General features: G+C 34.4%; 1 protein-coding gene across 13 annotated transcripts in view; it reads right to left on the minus strand.

Moving 5' to 3' along the window:
- LOC123530238 (IQ motif and SEC7 domain-containing protein 1-like) overlaps positions 1-20,842 on the minus strand; it is a 155,349-nt gene that overhangs the window by 10,302 nt on the left and 124,205 nt on the right. For 11 of the 13 annotated variants that reach the window (XM_045310994.2, XM_045311001.2, XM_045311002.2 and 8 more), the window contains exons 2-6: positions 14,772-16,304; positions 11,177-11,338; positions 4,572-4,653; positions 4,017-4,049; positions 2,486-2,660 (exon numbers count right to left, since the gene is read on the minus strand). In XM_045310994.2, coding sequence (XP_045166929.1) covers positions 2,486-2,660; positions 4,017-4,049; positions 4,572-4,653; positions 11,177-11,338; positions 14,772-16,304 — 1,985 coding nt within the window. Of the gene's footprint in view, positions 1-2,485; positions 2,661-4,016; positions 4,050-4,571; positions 4,654-11,176; positions 11,339-14,771; positions 16,305-16,958; positions 17,237-20,842 lie in introns of those variants that run through there. The other 2 variants (XM_053521722.1, XM_053521724.1) reach the window with 1 other exon arrangement.

Below are 20,842 nucleotides of genomic sequence, written 5' to 3' on the forward strand. Positions count from 1 at the left end.
CCTCTACAGAGTGACCATCTTTGTATAGCAAATACCCTTTATTTCAGTCTACTTTTTTTTTATTACAGGGTTTACTCAGTATATTATACACAATGATGAACATAGATCTTTTTTTCTCTCCAAAGCTACCTTTTTTTTTTATCAGAATAGTAAATACTACAATGACATCTCAGCTTACAAAATTTCATGAAGTGTACTTAATGTATCACAAATTAGGCGTGCCCAATAAAAAAAATGGATCATATTAGCCAAGACTAGCATCTCAACACCATTTTTGAAATCATATCCAAAAAGGGGTTAAAGTGTGTAAGTAATGTATAGGTTCATAGTGAAACTTAATTCTCCGCAGTGTATGAACTTTATCCTTGTTTTTAAGTGCCAGTAAAATTACCGCGAAATGGTAAGTACCTAATCGGAAGCTTTAATATTGACATTAAGTACGAATGTACCAGTTTTTGCAGGTGATATTTACATCTGTTACGTGCAGCTGGCAGATTATATACCGCCATGCAACACTTCATTAGAAACCTAATTCCTTCGGCCCTGAACCAAAAACCACATCTGTCATTAAGTTTCAATTTAGTTTTCCCTTCACAATTCCTGGTGCAGTAAAAGATGTAATGTTTTGTTCCAGAGGGACCTATTTTTTCTTAGTTTTTGTGTTTTCTGAACTATCCTTATCTACCTAAGTTGACATGTTTCATCTTTTTTTGCTTTTGAGATTAGGGATTTTTGTATCAGTCATGTATTCTGAACTACTTCTTTATTTACTAAAATGGAGTATTCTTTGACACTTCTCAGTTATGCAATATTGTAATATTTAAGAGAATAAATTTCAAAACAGAATTTAATGAAGAAGCTATTTATTTTTCTCAAATCTTAAAATACATTACAATGTCATCAATTTTGCATAAACAGGTTTCTATATTTATCATTTATCTCCCTTCGGTATTGAGCAGATGTTGAAAATCACAGTTTTTCATAATCTTTTTTTTTTTTACTATCTTGGCCTCTAGAAAATAATGTTTTTATTTTTTCATCCTAGAACTTTCATTTTCACCTGAAGATGAAGGCTCTTTTATCGTTAGATCAAAATAAAATAAACAGCAGGGAATGAAGGTGTTTTCTCTGAAAAGAAGCCAAATTAACCAATAAGAACCTAATCTTTTGCTAAATCTAACAGATCACACAAATTATATTACTATTTTCGATGTTTTGAGCCAAAAATTCCTTTTTTAACAGGTAAAAATATTGTTTGGCAGAACAGGTGTACTAAAATGAAAAGAAAGTGTTACATCTTGTTGATAAAACATATTTTTATGCATACCAATAACATGCAATACTGAGAAATCATTAATATTCGTGGGGGACTAATTTTCGTGGATTTCGTGGTTGAGTCAGTCCACGAAATTTAATCCTAACGAATAAATAAAATTTCTATTCATTTAATGTTCAAAAGTTGAAATCCACGAATTCATATCCCCACGAAATTGCCGTTTTGACCAAAACCACAAAATTCCATGCCCAATTAAATGATTTTACAGCATATGCTTTCAATGTAAGTTCTCAAGTTCCCTATTACTATTTATAAAAAAATTGATGGCATTTCAACTGGAGATGGTATTACCAAGCTTATGGCATTTCAAGGTTCTTTATTTAAATGAATGCATGTGTCTTACATACTTTCACCTTGGCAGCATTTTTTCAACAAGGCATATGTTTTTTGTCCTGTTTTTCTAATTTTCAGAACTTTCCTGGGGGGTTCAGACGAACAATGCAACGCGATGTCACTCAAAATAATAGCCCTACATGTATATCTACTGCCAAATTTCAACGGTCAATTAGGAAAAAAAAAGCTATCATAATTGGAAGCAATATAAAACTCGCATACTTTTTCGTATCATGATAAGATAACGAGATTTCCAGCACCATAACAAGCTCCGATCTTGATCCTGTCCGTGATGTTCAGTTCAGCGTTACCCATTTTTCATTCGTAACGCCTACTACTTTAAGCATTATAACATATGTTTGTAATGCGTTTGATTTATTTTCTCCTTCAATTTTCATGCAGTGCAACATTTTTGTTTACCCCGTAAAAACGGCTTTTAGAGCTGGCATTAGTCATAGCTTTCTGTTTCAACTTCGTATATATTTGCATTCGGCTACACTGACTCATTAAACATAAAACTACATCTTCTTACTTAATCGACCTAATGCTGTCTTCCTCTTATTTTTGGTAACTGCTTCAATATTAAATCATTACCGTTTATTACCGGCAGCATTCATCAATCCATTGTTCTACAGCAGCCGGTACCTGGCTTTACAGCACATAAAAATTATCATGTGCATTTTAATTAAAACCTGTTCCGTAACTTAAGCATTTTTCCTGCGAAAACAAAATGTGAAATATTATTAATCAATCTTTTCGATCTAATGGTCTAGGCTACAAATAATGTCCCTTTATAGGCAGCAAGATTATATTCACCTCTAAGGTTTTTGATAAAATCTTCCAACTTCATTTTTCGTTCTTGTTTAATGCTGGCATTGTGGAGGTCCGTGTTCAGCATGATGATCGCAAAAGCGAGCAATAACACAGTTTCTTGGTTCTTGAAGTTCTTTACTTGGTCCGGGTTACAGTCAACATACCTTTCTGCAAATACCTGCACAAAATAGATAAAAAATGTACAAATAAACAAGAAATAAATCAAAAATAAAATTACCCCAACGACTGAATTGTACCAGACTCACCTCAGCGCAACAAAGTCGTAACTTATAATAATTGCAAGTTACGACTTTGCTGCGCTGAGGTGTCCTGCTTACTCTACATCTAGTATGGTCTGATCTGTGCACTAGGGAGTTTTTCTCAATAAAATTCAATTCTGGTCATTGAACTAAAGTTTTATAAGCCTACAAAACACTACCAGTGTACTGATTTTTAAGTATTAAAGGAAACTAATCTAACAGGAAGATCATCTCAAAGATTGGTGAATATGGTAGCAGGTTGTTTTTTTTTTTAATCAAACTGCTTAAATTGGAACAGAAATGTCAGAGATGATTAAATTTCAATGAAATTTAAAGAATTTGCAAGAATTGTATAGAAACTGTGTAAACTGCATTTTCTACAGAAAATACAGCAAAAATTTCATTCAACTTTTTATGCGACATTGTTATCAAATTTTCATATAAGTTTTCTATAATCGGATTATTTCATGTCATAAAATTACAGTTTTCTTAATTCTGAACATCACATTTCTTAAGTCACGTAATACAGAACCCAGCTGGGTCAAACGTAAAGTATTATTTTCCAATATTGCCTGACATACTATGTATCATATATAACAGAAAAACCACATCTATACCAAAATGTTATTATAGCGTAATAAATTTGAGGTTTTTCTTCCCCTACATAATATTTAATAATAAGATGAAAATTTGACAAAAATATGTATACCAGTTGAGCTGTAAAAACCACATGTACTTTTTAAGTACAATTCTTGATGTAAACAAGCCTTTAATTCATGAAACACCACATACACTAGTATTTAGTGGAATAAATATAATACCCTAGAGGACAAATGAATGTCAAAATTAATTCATGCATCCAGTTATAGGGTGGCAATCTTTTCAAAGGAATTCGATTATTTTCCAAAAATGTGTTACTTCAACATTTTTTTCTTTCTATATTCAGCAAAATGTTTATATATTTCATAGGTAATCCCTGTTACAATTCTGTTGGATATAAATAGAACATAAAATACAATCTCACTGAAGTGAAAGCTTGATCATTTCAACTGATTTAAGAACTGCTGTGAATCATAAAATTCAAAAATGATTTGACCCCTGCAGTGATGACACTTTCAAAATTTTCCTCTACATAAATACTACGTAGACATCGTGTAGGCGCAGACTGATAAACAGACAATATATCTACGATTTGACGCCAGAAAAACGTATATTGGGAACCATAAACAGAACTATATAGACCAGTTTTGAAAGAAATGCGCAAATTTACGTACCTCCATCAATCTCTCAATCTTCTGTGCTTCACCCTGAAATCATGTAACATATGTTGCATCAACTTTTATTGCACATTCATACATCTTTATTTTGTTAAAAGATATTTTTACAGATCGCAAAAAAATGAGAAACTATTTATAGCCTAAAAAGTTTGCTTTCCCCGGAACAAAGTGCTGGGAAAAGTATTGGAAATCATTTTTTTTATTAATCTATATTTTTCAAAAATTTTGGAAACAACGGAAACATAAAATACTTTTCTTGCTATAAAAAAGTATTGAAAATCTGCCTATAATTCATAGAATTCAAATGCGTGGAAACTGAGTAAGAATTTTCAAAATAGATTCATCTAAACAGCACAAATCCTTGCACACAGGCCAAAGGTTCAAATACAGCTTGTGACACCAGTATAGGGCCTCATATGACACAAGTAATGTAATTTTCAGGAAGGAACCTTCCAGTTATTTAACACAAGCTTCAAGCTTTCTTTTAACTGACCTTATCTGATATATTGTACATTTTTAAAAAATTTCTTCAAGTTTTATCAAACTACTTACGGGCATTCTGAAGTAAGACTGGAATTTCCTGAGTGCCATGTCAACCTGCAGTCCTGATAGATCTATCTCCTCTGAGAAGTAACTGAAATCAGAAAATATCAAACAAATAAATCACATGCAAGAATTTTACAATAGAATAGTACCATTTTTTCAACTTTTTGTTGTTGTTGGATGTTTATCATCACACTGACACAAGAAACAACGTGGTATGGTGACTTACAAATTTTTGATGGTGGAAAAAGACCCCAGGTGCCCCTACATAAATTATTTCAGGAATGAGCACTGGGTGCTGGGCAAGTGACTTTTAAGTGATCAAACTTAACCATTCCGTCACAGAGGCTCCTAGAAACTTTTGGACAAAGAGTTTCTGAGACGTACATTTCAGGGTTGACCCCATACTCATGTTATCCATAAGGTAAAATTGCCTCTCAATAGGTGAAATCACCCTAGGATCATAGCTAACATTGCCCTGAACCAACAGGAACACCAAAACTTCCTTTTTTTCTGTAATGTTAAAACAGTAACCTATCTCAGTACTCTCAGTATCTATTTTGTAATGAGGTAAAGAACTTGCAACAAATTGTTTGAGAACACTTGATAATTGCCAACCCATCATAACATTTACCCACTAACCAGCTACAAATTTAAGTGAAATCTGTCTTCATAAAATAATTATAAACTATTATCCTTCAAGAATTTCTTGGCAAAGGATACATGTTTTTTGATTAATAAATATCTGTAATAAGTTACTAGAGAGGTGGATTTCCTGGAAAATAGCGCATTCTAAAATCAATAGCATCCCTCAGTAAGATGTATGAATCATACCTCCCAGACAAAATTCTTTATGAGAATTTCCGCTAAAATTATGTCCTTGTCAAAGACGCTGATTTTGCCAGCACAATAACATTTAATAAAATGTTATTAGCATCACACCTCATCTATTGCTGCAATGTACGCTCCTAATCATAATGCCGCAGAATTTCCTTTAGTCATATTTCGCACAACTGAGCAAAAGAGCTGTTCAGACCAGAGGACAAGTCATATAAATTCAAGCACTGTTCTGGGCATTTTCAAATTCCATTAGAAATTGGAGTGTTAATTTTAGCACTTAATTAATATTCCATGGACTTTCTCTTGTGACAAGGGGCCTCCCTGGCCAAGTGGTTATGGCTGCTTTTAAATCACTTGTCCCTCATCAATGTGGGTTTGAGCCTCACTCTGGGCGTTGAATTCTTCATGTGAGGAAGCCGTCCAGCTGGCTTACGAAAGGTCGGTGGTTCTACCCAGGTGCCTGCTCGTGATGAAATGATGCACGGAGGGACACCTGGGGTCTTCCTCCACCATAAAAGCTGAAAAGTTGCCATAAGACCTATAATGTGTCGGTGCGATGTAAAACCCAACAAAATAAATAAATTAATTCTCTTGTGACAGACCTTTTTGTATAAATAACATTATAAGCTTACTAGTTAATAACCATTAGCTGTCTGAAACAAGATGTGCAAACTATTCAAAATATCTCTTTGAAACTGACTTGTATTTTCACAACACTTTGGCATTAATGTTTTCCCACCTCCACTCTATTTTATCAATTATGTATGATAGAGAACTAATCGCCCTTCCCTTTCATCCAGGTAATTTACAGGTAGAACAAGTGACTGTTCTAACCTCCATCAAAAGACTCTTCATTTTGAGTGATCTTGCATTCTGTACATCTATTTAGCTGTTTTAAAGGTAATTAATATAGTTCCATTATATACTGGCAGGATAACAATTTAAGATGGGAAAGTGTTCTTCACAATTTCTCACGCGAAAACTTATGTATTTTTTATTGATCTGAAAAAAGCATTTGATTCTGTTACTGAGTTATCTAACATGATGCACCTGCAGAATGCTACAGTAATGGACTTTTACGGCATTATAAGTAAAGTGCTATTAAGGTGGGAGGGCATAGTAAGCAATTACAGTTATTACCCAGAATGCACTGTGAACAGCATGTAATCCACTAGGTTTGACATGAGCCTAAGTGTAAAAGACAATAACATGATTTTTTGTCATTGCAAGAAACACACATCTCATAATTTTAAGCTATCAAAGCCATTCAAAGTTAGTATGTTGATAATGTTAATAATGTTTTAATTAATGGGTATGTTTATTTGACAGGGGTTTCAGTTCTGTAATGGAAAAGAGTTGACTGGAATCTGTACCTGCTAGTAGCCTAGTACTGACTTAAAATTTTTCCAAAACTGCTATAACAATCTGAATCAAAAGTGCTTGGCAGACTATTTCCGACACAGTCAATTTTGTCAAGAAGCACAATCTCTTGGACCAGAGACCAAATACTTAAGCACAATCTAGTTGCCAATAGATAAAACTTGCAACCTACTGAGAGACCTTCTGTTTTCTAAGCTAATCAATGAACATAAAATGCCAAAGATAAGGATTACCAGCAGACTTCTATGATGCATTCTACTGAGGTTTAAAAGGAAATAAGGGGCTGGGTCAGGGCAGATTTTGACAACAAACACACCTATGCTACTTATCAAGAGGTTATAGAACACAAGCAATTTTAAGTGCAATAAAACAGAACAATTCCTGATCAAAGAACCAAGCATTCTAATCAAGCAGCATAAATTGCAAATGTCTCTCAGAGAGTTATGACATCAATCAATGTAAAAGTTCCATAATAAATGTCTGCCTCATGAATTATACAGATAATACTGCTAATACCCTAATAGAGTAAGTCACTTAACAAGGATATTATTCCAGAATAGCAACTGAACTTAACCATGCTGAGAATGAATTCTGGCAATGCTTAGTAAAATTATGATCAAGTACATCAGCTAAAACATCAAAGAATCAAGCAGAACCCTGGTGACTGACTTATACATTTCATAACTGGCAGCAAATCCATATCAAATCCTATGAAAACAAGTGTATTACATGAACAAATACCAGAAAAAAGTGCAAAAATAATCTAAAGGTAAAGAAACAAATACAAGAAGGCCCTGAAACCTGGGAAGGCACACCGAGGATATCATGATTAATAATAAAACACACAGAGGGGTTACCACTTCAAAGGGAAGGAACATCAAAGACTGAAAGTAAAACCAGCATGGCTAAATTGTTTGTTGATGATTTCTTACTATGTACAGGTGGATAATTGGGTGATCAAGCAAAGGTCAAAAGTGACATGAATGCTGAAATGTACTGACCACACACTGACAAACTAATAGGGGAATGAGATAGAAATAACCCCAATGCACATGCTGATAAAAGTCTCAGTCATGAATATTGTTGTCAAAAATTGTTCACCAAGTCAATTTAGCAAACTTAAAGCTCCGTTATTTTTTCAATGCATATTGTACCATATTGTTTTTGGCAGATATGCCAAATAAACTTTATAATTCATAGGAAATGGTTTGACACATGTAGCTAATATATGTGTTTATGTATAATTTAAAACAAGTTAAAATATCTGAGTCTTTTTTAACATTTATGCAACAAAGCATCTACAATTTAATTTATAACAAACTCAATGGACAAAATAATATCTGCTTGCAACAATATACAGGACACAAACTCACAATGAAACCATTAGAAGCATAGTAGGACACAGTGGTCAGACAAAATGGATTTTCTGATTGAGCTTCAATTGTTTCCAATAATGGATTAGTCTCCACAGAACCATTCTCCCCACAGTCTGACTCATTACATTCCCAGCACTTGTCCAGTCAGCTTGAGATTATTTATTCCCTTGCTGGTCAAAATAAATTCTGAATAATTGAGATGAATTCTCTAGCAGACTGTCCACAGCAGACGTTCACTGCTTATTTAACACTTTAGACTTCTGTTACCCGTCAAAACTTAATTAATTCCTGGACATCTGAATAGCAAACTGTGGTAGGATACTGTCAAGAAGTATTATTTAGACCCTATGAGATTCATTTGTAATTATCAGTGCTTTTAGTTTTTTACAGTCTATGGTCACTGAATTCATCTAATAAAAAACAATTTTCACCCTGGCAAATATTTGTGTGGGCAAAACCTACCCAACAGCTGTCAAACTAGCCTAGCAAAACCTACCAGACAGCTGTCAAACTAGCCTAGTTTTCCTGAGAACTGACAACTTCTCGAGTCAACTGGAGTTACCTTGACTTTATGTCTGTTTACCAGACTAAATGAGCTGGACACAAACCTAACCCTTACCCTGCTGAATTTCTATAATGAACTGGTCCATATTTCAATTTGGACAGTACCATTAAATGTCAAAAGGGGTGCTTACCAAAAAGATAATGACTGAACGGCGAACACTACAGATCATGATCAGACTGCACGGATGCGCAGGCTGATCATGATCTACACTGGTAGCAAAGGCAGAATCAATCGTGTCCAGCATGATAAGGGCTAACATTTGCAAATAACTTACTAGATCATTTCTGATACACAATTTCCTTGCTTATATCAAAGGAGCTAAGGAATTACTGAAAATACACATGTTTCTCAAGCCAAAAAAGATTCCTGCTTTGATTGGTGGACATCAGACAAAACCATACTCCTCAGAAAATGTTCTAACTGACCTAAATCAAAGGTCTGGAGATAATTGTGTGAACTTTACAAAATTGTTTGATCATTATAAATACCAAGAAAATCTATTAATTGGACAGGCCTAGCAGACCTCTTTTAGAACAAAGTGTTATTAAATCTCCCTTACCAATAAAGCATGTAACTATAAAACTTGGAATCAAGCCATGTCAAAGGATCAAGAATCTGTAGTCCAATGAAAGTCATGATAAACATTAAAAGCCAAAGGCCATCAAAGTAGACAAAAGAATGCAAAATGCTTTCATCTTTTGGGCCAAAAGTATTTATTGGTTACAGCAAGTGTGTACTTGAACAATGTCGGTTAGGAAGAGCAAATTCATTTGAAAGTGTTGAAAGGTATGAGAAGTGATATATATACAAGTGAGAAATACTTATGTATAAACCATTAAGGCCACCCATGTCTGTAACAACTCAATGCACCAAGGTCAGTCAGTAATCTTTTAAATTGAATCCATCGAATTCTGTAAGTCATTGGTTTCATCACCTTTCTCTTACAGCCCCTGGGACTCCTTTGGAACTTGCTTGACCTTTTAGACTTACTTCAAACCCTTGCAATTCCATTCAGGCTATTAAGCATGTATTTTACCAACATAATTATCTTGCTTTAAATTGTCAAAAAAAATCTGGATACTTCTGAAATCTGGACACCTTTGACACCTCTTAAAGGTTCCCTTTAAAACTAGATCACTAAGTTCATTATAGTGTCCCTCATTCCTTAGTGTCCTTGAAAACAAAAAAAAAATATCTTTCGGAACTCTTAGTATGACAGTAGTAAACTTGTATATCTTTGACACTTATTTCCTATCCTTATTTAATAAATTTCTCAAGTCTATGAATTGTCAAGAGTTTAGATTAACTATAGTGTGACCATGTACAGTTTTCTGACATTTGTTCAATGCTCTATAATTATGACCTTTAAATCTCTATCTTTACAAATAAATGGCTGTCATATTAAGAAATTTGCTGATTTCGTACTTAAATGTTTAAAAAATTTTGTGCCTGACATTGTCCATTTCCACTATTATGTAAATGCTAGTGCTGGTTTTTTATGCAGAACATGATGTAAGATTACAATGCCTTTTTCCTCACTCGCTGGTAATTTCTGTATGACAGATATTAAGCTATTTATCTCTTCCAGCAAATCTATATTCATAGAAATGTCTGAAATAACTGGCATTTTCCCATCACAATGTGCTTAAAATTTTCTAAACCCAGACAGCCATGTTGTCCCTAAAGACATTCAAAAAACAAGTATTCATTGAAAAACAAACAAATTTTGATAAGCAAATTTCACGACATGCAAATATATTAAGTATTCGTCAACTGGAATAATGTTTTCACAAGATATATATATGGTATCTTCATAAATTAATGTTTTTAAAAGCTGCACTTATTAAAGACGTAATGCAAAATGTATGAATCCCATTAACCTCCGCTGCGGAGCACCCATTGTTCACACTGTGTTAAAAGAATGGCTTCCACAAATCTAAATGTTAAAGACAGTCAAAATCAATAATCATTTTCTTAAAATAGCCGTTCACAACACCTTTCTCCGAACACTGCTAATGGATTTCCCTATCTTCAAGTCTGATAATAACGACTTTTTTAGACATCACTCACTGTGCTTGTTAGCAAGGTTCAACCAATGCAATGTATTAGTTTATTGTGTTTCAGTTCTCAAAATAATGATTCTAGTATAAATACTGTTATAACAAATTTAAGCAATTTGCATTTGTTTATCATGAAATTTGGTTGTTTCATCCAAAACTTTGAATTACTGTGGAAATGAATTTATGAACCTTATAAACCTGTTTTAATTGGATGTAAGAATACGAATACATTCTGTTCCCTTAGATTTATTTTCTTGGACTGCCATATCCATGGAATCCGTGAAAATTTGTCTCAAAAGAATATAAATGGCATGATAGTATTACATTTTAATATATGCAGTCGATGCCAAAAGCTTCTTGCATGCATGATGTTTTAACTTTTATTTCACTTACCATAGCACATCCATGTTAAAGGGGTTCTGAAGGTTGCCCAAATACTCGCCAATCATCTGCTTACTGAGACCTTTCCGTGTGATCAAGAATCGTGCCACAGTCTCTGGCGACTCGTTGATGAAACCATGCTCACACAGAAAACTGAGACCTTTTTCTGGTTTTCTGGAAAATAATAACGAAATATTTCTTAAACTTTTAAAGTTTTGTAGTAAAAGTGGACTGAGACCTCTGCATTAATGGCATAAACTCATTGTATGATGTTGAAAGATGATGTATCATTAAATTTTGTAATGAAATAGATCCAACTGAATTTCCTAAAAGAAACGAACTACACTCGTACCTATAATGCTGCTGAAGATTTAGCAGTCTCTAGCCAAATGATTACCTTAGTTATTGTGCTAGAGATTTAGTAGTCTCTGACCAAATGGTAACTGGTTTCCTTTTATTATTAGGGTGCAGATTTTTTTAAAGTTCTATGACCACAAGATGCTATTTTCCTTTGTTGCTACAGATTTAGCAGTCTCTAACCACATGGTTAATGTTTTCCTTTGTTTTAAAGGAGGACTGACTACTTTACAAAGAGACAATTAAAGGTCCTAAGGTGACAAATTTCTTCCTTCCTACAAAACAATAATATGATGAGGGGAAGTAGGCACTACAAGTGAAGAAACATTTATACAAGTATGTAACGGCTGTATCCTGTTTGTATTGATTATTGTCAAGCACTTTTGATGTCCTAAAAGTTTTAATGCCTCGTGATGAAATATCAAAGACACTCGTGATGAAATACCAAAGACAATCACATGAAGTTAAAGCAATGAAGTCTTTCTTTTTTATTGTGGATTTCTGTCCATTTCATCATGTTGTTCTGTTGTCCCTATCAAAATGACTTTTTCTTTGCTGCTGTCAGTTTGACTGAGGCAACAAAGTTGGGAGAAAAGTAGTAGAAATCAGCCATGCACTGTATTCAAGTTGTTACCATATTTCAGATTGGGTTTATGTTTTCTTTGAAACCACATTTTTGATTAACCTTTAGCCTGCTGGCAGCAAGTGATTCTGCCTCTGCGACCAGTGTAGACCAAGATCTGCCTGCATGGATGTGCAGGCTGATCATGGTCTGCACTGTTAAGATATTTTCTGCGAATACCTCTTCGAATAATAAATGGTATTGCCCAAATTGAACGATGGACCAGTCTATTTTAGAAATTTAGCAGACTAAAGGTTAACAGTTTCTGATGTTCAAAATATCTGGTTTTCACATCACCATTAACGTGTTTTCCCTACTTTCCCACATCTGTGACAGAGACATAATAACCCTCGTAACAATTTTACCATAACTGGAGATGGAATTAGTGACCTTTGGAACGATAGTCTTGAACCTTCCCTACTCTGCCATTTTCGCTGCGGCTCCAAATTGTAAGTTTCCACGCTTACATGGGAATTAAGATTAGTATCATATGGCACATTCGTAAGGCAATCAAAGGAACAGTGTCAAGTGGCACTAACCCAAATCAGTGACTCGGTGTCACAGTAGTTACAGCATCACTCCAATATGGCACCATATATACTCAGTAGACATCATCAGTATCATCTGGTGACAAATCTAACGATGCCGCCAGTAAGTTTGTGTTCATACCGACTTAAAATGTTTCTTTTTTTTTAAGTTTTAGCTCTAAATGAAATGTGGTGTGGTTGTCATTTCATAACACTGCACTTTTAAAGGTAAATCCAGTAAAAAACTTAATTCTCAATTTAATAATGGTCCTTTTCAGGAGGTTGGTTCTGACTCTATTACAAGACTAATTTTATACCTTTCAAACTAGATGTTATTACAAATTGCCAGTATTCACCATAACCTTTTTGAAAGTCAAGACTAGAAAATTTTGGTGGTTTTTTTTTCTTATTAATGCAATATGATTAGTAACATAAATTATTTGGTACCTTTTTTTCTGGAAATGAAGCGAACATTTTTCTGTCTGCCATCGTCATTAAAGGTATAAACAACACAACCAGCCTCCCTTAATAATTTCTAATTAAAACATTTATTTTGACAAGAAGCCATCAAAGAAGATTTTATATTATTTTATATCAAAGAGGATTTCCTGTGGATGAATCAGCCAGTGCTTAATAGACTTTGCACCCACATATATCATCTTTGCATAACAAAAATAGAAAGCTCATGATATGAGCCACGACATGAGAAAACCAACATAGTGGCTTTGCGACCAGCATGGATCCAGACCACCCTGCGCATCCGCGCAGTCTGGTCAGGATCCATGCTGTTCACTTTCAAAGCCTATAGCAATTAGAGAAACCGTTAGCGAACAGCATGGATATTATATAATTATATAGTTATTAAAAAACATTGTCAGACATTAAACTGGAGTCATAATATTATCCTTAATGAAATGGTGTTTGCCTGCATTATGGAGGGGGTAACAAACCAGGGAGCGAAAAAAAGAAATCTTAGGTTATCAGGTGCACATGAGAACAAACCTTTGAAATTGTATAAGAATTTGCCAACAAGTTGCTTTTTAACAGCATCTATTTTTCAGGTAGGGGTTAGACCTAAATGCTTATTTTTCTAAACAATTATTCCTGACAAGGGTTTGACAAAGAAATAAAGTTGTACCATGTACCTGCAACATTCACCAAGCTTCAAATTTCAAGATTCCATCCCTAGTGTTTCTATCAAAGAACAGTACAAAATCTGACTAGGCATTGTGAAATATAGGACCACATGCAAACAGCACATCTGGCTACAGTGCATGACTAAATCTTGCCTATTTACGCAGATCTTCATGAAATTTTCATTACAGAAAAAACATCACTTTCTTCACTTAATAAAATTATGGCAAGTTCTGTTATATTCCTATAAAAAACAATTCTTAGAATTTCTAAAGGTGTACTAACCAGGTGTAAAGGTGGATCTTCACATGATGTGAAGCAGCCAGGAGCAAGGTAATGCTTCAAGTATCATTATTGTGCACGTTTTTACCATTATCTAGCATTAAATGCATTTTGTAAATGATAATTACATAAAAAGTTCCAGAAAATTGCCAACCAGTGGAACATTCAAGGGAAGTCTGTCTTTATGGCTCCGTGACAATAACAGGCTATAGGTTTGTACTGGGTATAGAACTGTTATTAGATTATATGGAAAATTATGAAACAATGATCTAACGATCTTCCTGTGGGTTAAGGTATTTATGGACTGGTAGACAGGTAATTATTGTCTGGTTTCAATATCTGAGACTGGATTTCTGAGTTGACTGTTAACCAGACTGGCCTCTAAATGTTTCAAGGTATAATGGTACTAAAATATATATTTTGCCACTACACACAGAACATAGTGCACAAAAATTTACTCCTCTGATGATTTTAACCCTATTCAACCCGACAACATGTCCTTGGTGAATCAGTTACATTTCTGACACTCTGCTACATGGTGGACCAATTTGCAGTTTAGTTTGAAATTCTAATTCCTGTGTAGTGTATGCCACACATTAATATCCTTCTGCTGTGCTTTGAATCAATTAATGTTGGAAAAAGCTGCAAGAGAATAAATGTTTTATACATAGATCTAAAAACTTACTTATTGAATAAATTTAATCCAATTCTGTATACACGTTTGCGTTGTTTGTCTGCTGTTTTTGGTCCGACATGTGGATGATCAGGTGTTACACTCAAACGTATTCGTCTCTGATAACTTAAACTGTCACCAACTATACTAATGTTTTCTGCACTAACATTTTCTGAACTTGGTGAACTAGAATACTGGTTCTCACTGTCCGGTTCGCTAGTTTCTGATATATTACTCATTCGTTTTACATCTAATTTTCCAACAGAACCAGTTGAACCATTTAAATTGCCGTTTTTACGTTTCCATATAGGGGAAGCTTCTGGCGCACGACTTGGAACCGGTGGTCGTTTAGCGTCATTTATATTCTGAGCCTGCCCGGAATCTTTCCGTGATCTGTACTTAACTTCTGAGCTATTCATTAAATATTTTACAGTTTGTTCTTGCATATGTTTTTGTTCCCGTGATCGCGTTCGATCTGGTGAAACATCTTTACTCATGTCATTTTGACTACTAGTTATTGAAGCACTATCACTAGATTCTGACACAGTTCTAAAGTTTTCATACGATGAATTAATACTACGATTACTGCCTAGCGTATCTGCACTTATATTGCTCGATGCCAAGGATGTCCCAGACGCTTTGTGCATACCTAACAATGTGACGTTTATATCTTGACTAGCATCACTTTGAAAACTGTCTGTTAAAATATCAGACCCTTTACTTTCTACTAATGTTTCAAAATCTAAACTATGTATATCTACTGCACTTTCGTACGGCGTCACTTGTGGAGAGTCACTAGCACTGCTATCATTCATTTCTGGGCATGAATTTCTATTGTTATTTTCTTCCGTTTTACGTCTGCCATCTTTCATCGGGTGCCCATTATCAGTAACGTCTATTTCCCGACATCTCTCCAACTTGCGATCACGTCTTGACGTGCGCAATTTTTGCATATCAAATTTATTATAACCTTGATCAAAACTCATTTGTTGCTTCATACGATGAGGATCTGCATCAGTGAACCTTTTTCTGGAATCATTACCATATAAGTCAGAGTGATGTTTATTTGTTAAATCCCCATTTTCGATCACAGTTGCGCCCATTGTGAATTGAGCATCAGTAGCTATTCTATCAGACCACACTGTATTACTCCTCCCTAATTTTGATAATCTTCGCTCTGCAACGGAATTTCTTAACTTCTGGAAATTTTTATTCATACAATATTGCCTATAGGCACGTTGTATAGTTTTAGCGGCACGGCGGGATTTTACTGAGCCACCGTATCGCCTTTCTAGCATCTCAACTTGTTTATCTTGTAAATCCTGTGACAATTCATAATTCACAGATTGTGCCCGCGATCGTTTGATCAACTCATCCTCTGTCCGTCTCAGTGACCGTTGACGACGTACACTTGAGTTGCCCACTGAATGTTGTGTTGCAACTTTAACTGGCCTTGTGGAAGACTCTTTTGCAGCAGCACCTCCTACAGACCGAGATCTTGCCTTCTGTCGCAACAGCTCGTCACTGGCACGGGCACTAGTAACACTGAAAATATAATAAACTCGTCTTTACATAGATTCCTCAAAAATCCTGTGCATAGAACCAATACTAGTAGTTCAAATTACAATATTCTTATACTAAATGTTATATTACGTGCCTGACATCAGCTTAGGAGTAAAATAAATTCCGAACAAATATGTCATTACTATACTTAAGTTTTGAGTACTTTAGTTTTCATAATAAAGGAAGCTTGTCATAAATAAGACATGTGCACTTAACATTTCGTTTTGTTTATTATGCCGTAAGAGGCATTAGTTTACCATAGCAAAATAGGAAGAGAATGGCTAAAAAGGATAGGAGAAACGGAAATACGACATTGACATTCTCTTAGAAACAATCACACTCAACATTGAAACACTTGTTGTAAAACCACTTGTGATCCCACTCAAACAATATGATACATCATCCTTGTAAACGCCTTCAAACAGAGAACGAAAATCAAGCACCTACAGAAAATGAAAATGAAACATGATTTTCGTCAAATTGTTGAAACGACATTAAATTTGTTTATTCCTGGAAAGAAAAGTTTAACCACTTCTAATACAAAATTTAAAACACTAAAATGTAAACTACCAATAAAACTCTCAAACATGAAAAAAAAATTCAACAAGAAATAATCAGTTCAAAGAAATGACCAACCTAAATATTTCCCTCCGAGTTCCATTTTCACCAAGCACACAGATAGAAATATCACCACTTATTTTTATTTGCAATCCAGCATTCTTCGGACACAGAGCTAAGTTCACACTTGTGTTACTATTATTACTGTTATTACTGCATAAAGCTACAGTTCTATTACTTGAACTACTTGACCAATCACTGTCACTCTCTAAACGGTAATCACTTTCATCGTAATCATCAAAGTGCCATGGTTTCTTAGCCCGTCTTCGTCTTGGACGCATACTTTATAAATCCGACTCTCACTATTTATAATTTCCTAAAATGATCTTTTTAATTACAGGTACGAACATTACTCGAGTGTTTTGTATAAACAGGTAAATATCCATTAAAAACCACCAACAACCAGATCACATCTTATTTCCCGTTGAATTATTAAAAATATTTTAACTTGCAATGTGTTAAAACTTTTTTTCAACATAAAAATTTGTATCACAGCTAAGTAGTACTGTTATCATATTATAATCTCATAATCGAAAACATGACTTGGTCCACCGAAAATCATGAAACATATGAACAAGGTACTCATTAAAGAACTACCCTGGTTTCATCGAGCATTTCGGGGCGCGTACAGGTTCTTGTCTGTCGAATAATTGCTCTGTTGCATTCTCCTCACAACAGGATAGTAGAAGAACAGAGTAATTTTTAATTAAAACTAAGCTCTAAATCTGAGCATCTTTCGCAAAACATTAACCATATGTGAACATTACGAGGGATCATAAACCCCATACCTCTTTCTAATGATTCTACGACATATTGGCTAAAAGGAAAAATAGATTTTATGTTTACTATTAACATGATGAAACAAGATCAAAGAAAAGGGAATCCACGTTTTGTACCTATGGCTAATTGTTAAAATATACATAATTTGACTCGGCATACATTGCTTTGGCTTTTCTTAATTCTTCCACGCCGGGAGACTTGTTCTATTGCGATCATTAGAAGACATTGGATTATTAAAGCATGGGGCACACGCAAGCTGTGCACGTGGCTCTCACACGCCTTGAAGTGCTTTCAACAATACAGAAATTTATTAACTTTCTTTTCCAACGTTTTTGATGTTCTTTCATGTATTAGTACATAAAAACTGAAGGCTTAATTCAAACCAATGACATAACAAACTTTTCTGAAGATGAATATACTGCCGAAATATGACCCTGTAATTTTCAAATTATTATAATGCAAATTTTTAACCACTGATTATAATTAATTATCGCAAATGTGAGGAGGTAAAAAATAATCAGAATACCATGCCAAATCTCAAGTAGTTCATTAAAAATACTCATAATATCCTTGAATGTTTCAAATTATTTTAAATGACTAAGCCTTGACAGACTACAACTTGTCTAAGTTTAATTGAATAAAAGATGATTGTTTTTTTTATTTCTCCTAGATTTTTCTTTATTGAATTTTTGTATTTTTTCTTTACTTTTAATACTTCCAGTATGATTTTTTTTTTAATTTCCTAATTAATTACTTCAAACTCCCTCTTTTTTGCTCTCTATTCCATAAGGTTTTTTTTTCACCAACAGTTCCATACTTCAATCTCTGCCTCTACCACAGGAACAAATGTCACACTGACCATCTCAATAATCACCCATCCATTTAGCATCATCAGCAAGCCAATTTGGAAGCCAGTGTTTTTCTAAATTACCTGTTAATTGTCGATCCCACACAGAACAAAAGAAACTCATGGAAAAGCCAACTATCATAATTCAAAGCCTTTGATCTTGCATCTGGTGTTTATGACAAGAAAAACACCAAAATATGTAAAATCTGATCAGTAACAGTCCGACAAACATATCTGGTACTGATGATTGAATTAATGTCAGTCTCCTTGTCTTAGCCAAAAGACCTATCAAAAGAAAAATGTTGTTGTTGTTGTTTGCTTTAAACTTTCACCTGCTAAATTTCTAAAATGGACTGCTCTAGCTATCACTCAATTTTGGCAGTACCACTTATTATTTAAAGGAGTGTTCAATGAAAATCTACTGACTTAATAGCGAACAGTGCAGACCATGATCAGCCTGCACAGGACGAGCAGGCTGATCTTGGTCTGCACTGGTTGCAAAGGCATAATCACTTGCTGCCAACAGGCTAAAGGTTAATCAAAAATGTGGTTTGGAATCTAGACTTTTCCGTTTTAGGAACTGCAATTCTGAATAAAGAAAAAAGACTTGGTCTGCACTGGCTGCTTTTTAAGGCATAATCACTTGCTGCCAACAGGCAAAAGGTAATTAATCAGAAATGTGGTTTGGAATCTAGAGTTTTCCTTTTTAGGAACTGCAATTCTGAATAAAGAAAAAAGACTTCATGTTTAAACAAAAGGGCTTGAACAAAGCAAATTAAGCATGTTATTGGCATATTACACAACAGTAACCGACTTCCCACATTTCTCCGCCCTGAAGAACAATAATGAATAAATTATGTTAAAGAATCTTAGAAAACAAACAATTAAGAAAAGTAGGAGACGAAATTATTATAATTTATACATACAAAGCAAAGGAAATGTCATTTTATCCAGTCTGATCAAACGGAAGAATTATTCCATATTTAAATGACAATTAAGCACTTCCAATGACAAAACACAAGCTTAGCATATTGTATTTACTGACGGGTAAGTATTCAACACTCTTGCGACACAAAAATTTTCTAAAGGCACGTGCTGCCTGACCCGAGTTAAGAAGAATATGCATGCCAAATGACTTTAAAAACTGACAGTACCCCTACTTATTACAACATTTTTCTCTAGTCTTAAAAAAATAACTATGAAGATGGGAACATGCCGTTTCAGAGTCAGAATGTTGTAACATTTTCCTACTTTCCGACCTACGTAACACCTTCTTGTCCTGAAACTGTAGAAAAAGCTGCTAAATCAATTACAGATTCTTCCAAGACAAAAGACACAAAAACATGAACATTTTAATCATTGTAAGCATGAACCATGACGAACTAATCATTCTGATGTCAATTTCATAATCCCAAAGCCAAGGATAATAAAACATATATAGGGTTGTTGTTTTTATATGGAAGATGTACTTGCATAGTAATTTTGTACAATTTCAGAAGTTCTGGTAATTTTCACATATAAGCTCTACAAAAACACTTCTGGACAGTAAATAATTACCTCCCTTTCCCTTGTTATAAAAAAGGAAGGTAGATATCTTCACATCACCTTCCCGCACCCCTCAATTCACACTGCCTCACCCACCTCTTTGGAGTATTTAAACCTGCTTACAACAAACACATTTCAGCTGTTCTTGTGGTGTCTGCTCGATCAACGACTATATGAAATAATCTAATCACATTATGAAAGATGAATATGTATTTACTGGCAAAAGCAAGATTTTTTTTGCAGTTAAATTCTAACCTAAAATATTACATCAGAAAATATAATGGTGGGTGGGGTGCACATTCATTTTTGTCCATATTGCCTGACAGCTTAAGTGCAGTGGGAAGCTGTGCAAGGCACAGAGTTCATTTTTACAATAAGCAGGTCAAGTACAGTCGCGTGCCATTGATAGCATGCCATTGATAAAAACAGATGTAGATTCTGCTTCATTACTTACAGCATGTGCAATGGAAAAACAACAAAACAACAGTCCAAGAAACTGGTAGCAGATTTTCTACAGTGTTTTCTTCCTGTTGTCCAGTGTTGTTTATGTTCTGGACAATATGAGAATTAGTCACAGCAACAGTAACAAAGAAATCATTATTCACTAATCTAAGGTCCAAAGCTGAAGTGGTATCCTTAAACAGGAAAGAGATTACAAAAGTAACACTACTGTTGTTTGAATGGTGGGCAGATAAGCATGTTTATTAATCAAAAAAAGCTATCAAGTAAC

This window comes from Mercenaria mercenaria, chromosome 13 (genome assembly GCF_021730395.1).
Source record: "Mercenaria mercenaria strain notata chromosome 13, MADL_Memer_1, whole genome shotgun sequence".
Taxonomy (NCBI): Eukaryota; Metazoa; Mollusca; class Bivalvia; order Venerida; family Veneridae; genus Mercenaria; species Mercenaria mercenaria.